The sequence below is a fragment of the Lolium perenne genome, chromosome 1 (genome assembly GCF_019359855.2).
Source record: "Lolium perenne isolate Kyuss_39 chromosome 1, Kyuss_2.0, whole genome shotgun sequence".
In the NCBI taxonomy this organism is placed as follows: domain Eukaryota; kingdom Viridiplantae; phylum Streptophyta; class Magnoliopsida; order Poales; family Poaceae; genus Lolium; species Lolium perenne.
In genome coordinates this window covers 163,010,289-163,018,469 of record NC_067244.2, presented here as the reverse complement: position 1 = coordinate 163,018,469, position 8,181 = coordinate 163,010,289, and the positions used below count along the sequence as shown (strand labels likewise).

At 49.1% G+C, this 8,181-nt stretch overlaps 1 protein-coding gene across 1 annotated transcript; it reads right to left on the bottom strand.

The window, feature by feature from the left end:
* Positions 1-850: 850 nt before the first annotated feature.
* LOC127310762 (serine/threonine-protein kinase BSK2) lies at positions 851-5,642 on the bottom strand. The gene is made up of 10 exons (XM_051341407.2): positions 5,363-5,642; positions 4,959-5,215; positions 4,694-4,829; positions 4,252-4,385; positions 3,976-4,081; positions 3,554-3,639; positions 3,047-3,235; positions 2,793-2,951; positions 2,151-2,264; positions 851-1,573 (listed from the first exon to the last, which is right to left on the bottom strand). The coding sequence occupies exons 1-10, from the start codon at positions 5,448-5,450 to the stop codon at positions 1,322-1,324; spliced, it is 1,521 nt and encodes a 506-aa protein (XP_051197367.1). The 5' UTR covers positions 5,451-5,642; the 3' UTR covers positions 851-1,321.
* Between the last annotated feature and the right edge of the window lie 2,539 nt (positions 5,643-8,181).

Below are 8,181 nucleotides of genomic sequence, written 5' to 3'. Positions count from 1 at the left end.
ACAAATGATGGTTCCACCGTTACATGATGTTTGTCCTTTCATACTGATCAAACCAGCTGACAACCAATTTATGTTTAGCTGATAACCAATTTATGTTTGGATAGTTAGAAGAGCAATGACACCTTCACCTTGTTTCTTTCACAAAGACGAAATATTTTTTAATGGCAGCGAGACGTCAAGATCTTTCAGATCATTTCCTTGAACTCAGACTCTCAAAAATGTTCACACAGTTAGGGTGAAAAAAAAGGTCAAACCAGCTTATATAGTCAATTTCAGCCATGAGGCGGCAACAGTAGCAAACAAAAAATAAATAAAAAAAATCTAGAACTCGCAAGTGCCCCATTTTCTTAACACTTTTATCTTTTTTTACGGAATCTTAACACTTCTATCTTATCATGGGACTTTCTGCTGTTACGACTCTCAAATTCAGCCCATCTTTGTAGGATGCAGTGTTCACAGGGGAAAAAAAGTGTTTACCGGACCCACACATCTCAATCACTTTATTTCTTCTGACCATTTTTTTGTTCTTTTCCTCGGCAAGAGAGGACAAGCTGCAGATTTTTTGTACATGAGGTATCTTTACCCTTTTTTTCTTGAGAGATGGTGCAATTTTCATGTAGTACGTTTCCATAAGAGATAAAATTTCGACACATGGGTAAAATATTCTATGCCACTTCAGTTCTAGAGATGACACATACTATATGAACAAGACTATTTAAGTCAATTAATGCAAGCTCCTAGAGCAATTAAGGCTTTTAGATGTCAGAGGACACGCTCAAAGCATCATCTGACATGGCCAAGGCCACCTAAGTCAACGCCACCGTCCATCCAGAAAACCAGACTCAGATACAAAAAAAAATGCAAATCACTACCAATTCTTTCAACAGAAAAGCAGCACATGAGGAAATATGGTAGAATCGAATGGAATCCAGATTGCTCTAGTTTATTTTCTCCCCAGCTAATCACAAGGAAGGAAGCCTCCCTTTCTCCACACTATCGTCCAGCCACTAGTGGAATAAGAAAAAGGAAAAAGGAGAAACTGTCAAGAGAACGTCACCTTAATTACAATCTTCTCTCCAAGAGGAGCACCACCACGCAATGATCAGCAAAATGTTGCTGTCATTGCTCGTGTAAACAAAGTCCCCTCTGCTCTTCTCTTCCAGGTCACAATAACGGCGTTATCGACATTTGGGCGGAGGTCGCACGATAAAACAGTGCATTTCAATCCCACTCTTAGCAATGCATCAGACATCCCCCAGTGGACACTCATCATTGTACCCTTTTCTGTTGAAAGGCAACAGCAATTCGGGGGCAGATAGCCCTAACCACGCCAGCTGTTTTGCTTCTTGGACTCGAAAGTAGCACCGTCGTTGAGCATGTCCTGGGCGTCGGTTTCCATGCCAAGCTTTGAGAGAGCAAGGGCTTGGAGGTAGAAGGCGGTAGGCCATTCAGGCATGCAGACCTGCGCCTGCATTGCATCCCGGAGAGCAAGCTCCGACTGCCCGTTCATCAGGTAGGAAAAACTTCGCCTGGCAAAAACTGTAGCTGAAGGCACTCCCATCATGCCAACTAGCTGCAGTATGTCAAATTAGCTTGTCAGGTTACAGGAGAAACAGATTCACAATGCTCAACATAAATCAAAACTAATGAATGATTTTGTGGCATAGTGCAGCAGTAACAAGGTACAATGTCTATATGTGACAGACTACTAACTTAAACTAACAGGCATACAAGCATTCAGAATGTTCATCAGTTAGCCATAAAATGCCTATCTTTAGCTTTTTCACATGCTATGACGAAGTTCCAAACTAACTTGTGTTGAGCACAAAAGACCATGCAGCAGCAATGTATGGGCATTGCAAATTTTATGACACTAGGATACGAGGGTTAAAAAAGCCAATTAGTTAGCCAATTACATCTGTACTCCCTCCGAAGTGTCGGGGTCTTAATTCAAATTTGTACTACTCCCTTAGTAAAATTCCGACACTTTAATGGATCGGAGGGAGTAGCTTCTTTTACATCATATGATAAAGCTCCAAATTAACTTGTGTTGAGCACAAAATATTATGCAGCAGCATGTACGGGCGTTGCAAATTTTATGACACTAGGATATCAGGGTTAAAAAAAGCAGAGAACGGAAGTGAAAATACCTTGGAATAGTAATCAATTGCAGTCTTGAAATCCTTATCTCTAAATGCAATATCACCAAACTTCTTTGTGTTCAGCATCTCTTGAACTTGCTGAGTCCATTCTTGAAAGGATAACTTCAGTTTTTACAGCAGCATAAACATGCACCAAATAAAACTAGCTTATCTTAACAAAGCAGATGATTTGACTCATAAAAAGGAAGCAAAAGCACATGTCATATTTTGCGCACAGAATGAAATGAGAAAGGAGTATAATGAGTGAAACAACATCCTAAAATTAAAAGCTGATGAAATACTTGGTTACCCAGTGCATGTCTGCTTAAAACTACAAACAGTAAAGACTGGTAAATACAAGTCAACTTATATCCACAGACAGAGACAATGTTTTAGATAAGCAATCCACAACGTAAAGAGATATTTTATGCTAACTATGCACGCCCGCAAAGCTGATCATGTGAAAACTATAATATGGTAATAAACCATGAGTATGGGGCTTTCGAGAACATGTTGGTAGTTTAGTCAAGAGGAGACTACAAGCAAGCCAAGTGGATCACAAAATCATGACCAAGGAAATATCACCACACAAATGACAATGTAACATCAGACGCAGCATAAATGAGGAATGGTTCATGGCTTGCATGTTACCTCATTCTCTGCACCTTCGTCATCTTTGTAACCTGTTTTGAGCAATATATCATGTACTGCTGTAAGGTCCATACCGGCGCAGGCCTTCCCGAGCGGAGAAAGAATAGTTGGTAAAACTGACGTGGTTTTTGTAATGCCCATTAATACATGTGATGCCACCTAGATTATGTTATAACAGAAATGAATGGTGTTACTATAGGCAACGACTAATAATTACTGATACTTCTGAGACAAGGCTGAAGCTACATATTTACCTCTTTTTGCTTCTGAAGAGGCCCAACAGAAGACAATAGATACTTTATGTTGGGTCTGTCCCTAGCTTCAAACTGCAAGCATTTTGATGAAAGATCAACCAATTTTGAAGCATCTTCATTAGCATATTGCCCTTCCAAGGAGGAGTCCATCAGCAGCAGTATATTCTTTCCTCTTATCAAATCAAGTGCCTGCAGTCCAAAACAAATGAAGTGAGAAATCCACTGGAATAGCAACAGTGATAAATGCTGATACACCACCCTATCATAACCTCACTCTCATGCGACACTTTTCTTTGAGGTTGTTATCTTAAAAAAATTGTTCCACGAGCTGCACTTAGCTTTGAATAGAAGTAATTCGACTATTCTAACATCATGGTTCAAAGCACATAGCAGGCCATGGTTGCAAACCTTTTATGAGCTTTCAATGTGAAAATTAAACAACGATATGGTACTGTCAAGGTTGCAAGGAACTGGTAACAAGAAAAGCAAAAATTCAATGAAGCATACATGACTAGGAGGAATGTGTTTCCCGCTCAAAAGATCCAGCAAAACTGTTCCGTAGCTATATATCACACTCTCAGCAATGACTCTGCCTGCCATACAAAAGTCAAGAACAAATTATTCAGTGCAATCCAAATAGCATGCACTAAGTAGTAGTCGAAGGCAAAAAAGGAAATCAGTGCTAAATTATCACAACAACCCAAGAAGGTACGTATTCTCTGATAGTCAGAGAACACAAAGTTTACAGTGAGACATCCAAAAGAGGTTTCTGAATTAACTTTTTGGACATCATAAGGACACTAATCTATATCAAATGAGCTTTCACATGTTGAGTTGGTGCACTGGATAACACTTATGCTTACCTAAAGTAATAACACCGATACATCTAGCTAATCATGAATGTGCAAGGATCATGTGGTAATTCTTACCGGTTCTTAGAAACTCCGGAGGGGTATAAGCCAGGTTGGTGCTATAACTTTTTCCGTCTCTGCTGTTCTTCATCAGTCCAAAACTTGACAAGCGAGGATCGCCTTCCTGATAGAAATTAGATATTGTTCATGACAAGTGAGAATTCCCTCAGTAGCTACAGAAATCAGACAAACTTCACAAATAGGACTCTTTAAGGGCAGTTGCAATTCAAAAGTCAGCTGGCAAAGTAGTTAGACTAGCAGGTACTACTACTGGAGAAGCAAGGTCATGCGTACCTCATCGAAAAGTACTCTGTAAGCATTTAAATCGTGATAGATTTTCCGGTTCTCAGCGTTACAATGATCAAGCGCTTGCGCAATATAATGTGCGACCCTCAACCGCATTTCCCACGGCAACGGCTGCTTATCCCCTGAGAATAGACACAGGCAAAACTCCAGTCAAACAAGAGAGCAAATATAGCAAGAGAGAAAATGCAGGCACACCCACGTAGTCCTGGCAAATTAAGCACATCCGTTTTTGCACAAGACAGCAAGAGTCAAATGTAGTAATGGTAGAGGTGCATTAAGCTCTTCAATTAATGCAGAGAATTAATTAAGAGCCATGTTTTGATCCAACCTCCGCGGATCATCATCAAGTAGTAGTACGTCACAGAGCCCGTAGCAACAGAAACTAACTGGATATGTAGTACAGTATATGGAGTATGGAAGTGTGACGTACAGTGGAAGAGGTGCTTGGACAGGGTGTCGTTGGGCATGTACTCGGCGACGAGCAGCCGCTCGTCGCCCTCGGCGCAGCAGCCGATGAGGTTGACGAGGCGCTTGTGGCGCACCTTCCCCACGCCCGCCGCCTCCGCCTGCAGCAACCGAAACACGTGAGCGAGAGGCCTGCCCGCCGCGAGATCCGGAAGGGGGATCCCCGAGCCGCGGCGCAACAGACGGAAAACCGCGCGCATTGCGTTCGCGTGCGGGAGTCGGGAGCGTACCAGGAACTGCTGCGGGTCGGGCCATGAGAGGCGGGAGAAGCGCTTGACGGCGATGAGGCGGCCCCCGTCGAGGCGGCCGCGGTAGACGACGTTGGGCGCCTTCTCGCCGCTCTCGGAGACGATGAGGTCGGCGCTGAAGCCCTTGGTGGCGGCGCGCAGCTCCGCGAGCCCGAACTCCCTGAACACGGGCACCGCCCGCTTCGCCCCCTCCTTCTCGTCGCCGTCCGCCCCCGCGCCGTCCACGCCGTTGGCCGCCTCTGCCCGAGCGCGCGCGAGCCGCCGAGCAAGCAAGAGGAGCGGGCAGATTAGATTCGTTCCGGATACGTGCACAGTGAATGCGAGTTGGGGGGGCTAGGGTTTAGTACGAGGCGGCGGCAATGGCGGCGGGTTTTTGCTTTGCTTACCGGGATCTGCGGGGTCGTCGGCGGGGAGCGCGGCGTCGGCGTCGGGCGGCAGCGGCTTCCCGGCCGGCTTGGACTGGAAGCAGCCCATCGGAGATCTGGTAATCTGGCAGCGGGGCGGAGCGGAGCAAATGCGAATGGAGGTGGGGGAGGGAGGGAGTGTGAAGTGGTGGAAGAAGCGAGCAGGAGGGGCGAGTGTGGCAGAGTGAGGTGGGAGGCAGCGCTCCGAGAGAAGCGCGGCGGCAGCAGGGAGGACACCGGGATCCGCTGGTGCGCACTGAACACCGTGCATCCACGCGCACGCACCCTGCTCCTCTTCTCCACTGCACACACACTTCTTAAAACAAAAAACATAACATAACACAGACATCATTCGATTTCTATAAGATATACTTGTATCTATAAGATATACTTGCATCTATATGGTATGCTTGTATCTATAAGATATTAGTATATTTGTGTACTAGCAACGGAAATGTTTCTTGCTGCTCTATTTTATGTTGTATCCAGAATCAAAACCGTGCATGTGTTCCGGCAAAACAATATGAGAATGGGTCCATTTATCTTGAATGCAATGATGTTTTCTCCTTTCTAGATTATGCCCAACGGTTCAGCCGACCAAGGGACCGAGCAGACCCCTAGTTTTTTACTTGCGATGATGATAAATGATGTAACTGTTATTTGAACTCAGAGCAACAAGTTCTAGACGCACTCTTTTCCTTACCAAGATATCGAAGGGGACTGGAAGGTTTTAAATGAGGCGGCTTGCTGACTCTTTTTAATAGATGATTATATTTCAAAAAAAAAAGGACCGACCAGACCAAAACCAGCCAAGTAGTATAAGGGCAGCGTCAGTTCAACTGGTCGAAATTGATCGCGCGTCCGTTTGCATCGGGTGACTCCAGCGGTATGACGCATTTTTTCGATTTTGCATTTTTATAACATGAAAACATAATTTACATAGTAAAAGAAAGGAAAATAAAAACCCTAAGAACGCCTACGCCTACTGGTTCTCGTCATCGTTGTCGATCACGACGAGCTCAAGTACCACCCACGACCAGTTGGGAAGTGGCAGAACATACGCTGGTGCCACCGGCAATGGTGGAGGTGGAGGAGCCCAGGCCGGTGGTGGAGGTGGAGCAGCCCACACCGGTGCTGGAGGTGGCGGCCCCCACGGGTTGTACGGCGGAGGTGGAGGCGACGGTTGAAACGGTGGTGTGGCCGAGTCCTGGAGCGCCAGTCGTAGGGCTTCTTCCTCCGTGAGGCTCGGCGACATGATGCTAGTGCCGTACCGGGGCAGCGGCGGCTGCATCGGTCGGTCCACCTCCGACACGAGGACGCCGAGCCTCGCGATCTCGTCGTCTGTCATGTTGTCCGGGTACTCGAACTTCCGGTCCTCCGCCATGGCCAACTGCCATTCTTGGAAAATGCACGAGATGTAGTCGTCGTTGTCGTCCTTGGCCTCCTCGTTCTGGTACGCCAACGCCTCGTTGTAGTCCTCATCGTCATCGCTGTCATCGTCGTCGTCATGTGCAGGCGGCAGCGCCTGCCATGTTCGACAATGAGGCGTCGGTGGATGGTCAAAGGGGAAGTCACTGTCGCCCAGGAAGCCCGCCCTCCTCCTCGGATCCTTCTCGGACTCACGATAGGTGCGCCAGCTGTCAGAGTCGATGGTGTAGGTGGGATCGGCGTGAAAGGTCCGACGGCAGGTACCGCCGCCTGCACCGGATCTCGACGCTCCTATATGGCTCGCGCGTAGGCACGGGCGGGACGGGCACCCAGAGGTTGCTCAGTCGCCAGCCGCCAGGCATGTGCACGTCCCCCCAGCCGTCGCACGACATCCAGTTCGCGTGCATCAGCCGCGCCATATGGACGGGCAGCGGCACACTGTGCGGCCGCTCCGACTTCTTGGTGCCACTGCCGGACGCCTCGATGTCGTTATTCTTCTTCCCCATGGTGCTGCGGCGGCGCGCTGCGGTGGTGGTGGGAGTGGAGGTCTGGGCGATGGCAGGAACGATGCCGATTGACTTTTAAGGCCGGTCGCGCGCATAAAACGATGCCATTGAAGGCGGCGCAGAAGCCCAGCCGCCGCCCACCTTCTTTAGCCATCCTATGGCATATGCCGTGACGATACCACGATATTTGGCGCCCACCGTGGGGCCTTAAGCGTCCGCGGCCGGTGTCTTCATCCGGACGGGCCTCTCCATCACCACCGGCGAGCGAATCGCTTCAGGCTTGATCTGGATATTCGGCTCCCTCGACTGCGTCAGCGACAACGCTGGCTGCTTCGCCGACAGGCCCTTCCCTGCTGGCGGCAGCGTCACCTCCTTCGGCGGCCACGACGTCTAGGTCTCCACCGTCGCACCGCCGCGCTACCCGCGGCAGGTGCTGCGCTGTGCAAGCCCTCCCCAGGAGCCGGCTCCAGCAGTGCCCTCGCTTGCCCCTGCGTCGTGCAAGTCATGACGGTTGGCGAGGAGCCGCCCACCAAGTCCACGCGCGTTCGTGGCCCCAACCTCGAGCGCAACGTCGACCCCCACGCATCCGGCTCGGGCCCAAAGCAGCCCGCGCCACCATCCCGGCTGGAAGAAGTCCGGGCCAAGTTGAGCTCTCCGCTCACCGCAGGCGGCGACCCCACTGCCGTCGAGGCGGATCTGGAGGCGCATCGCCAACTCCTCCTCAAGCAGGCCGACGAGCTGGCTACCGCCAAGCGCCAGCTGGAGATCACCCGGCGCGAGTACGAGCGCGCCCATGGCTTCACGCTAGGCGGCGACAACCCCAGCCGAGCCGGCATGATTCACCGGAGAGGAGGCGGCCTAGGCGCC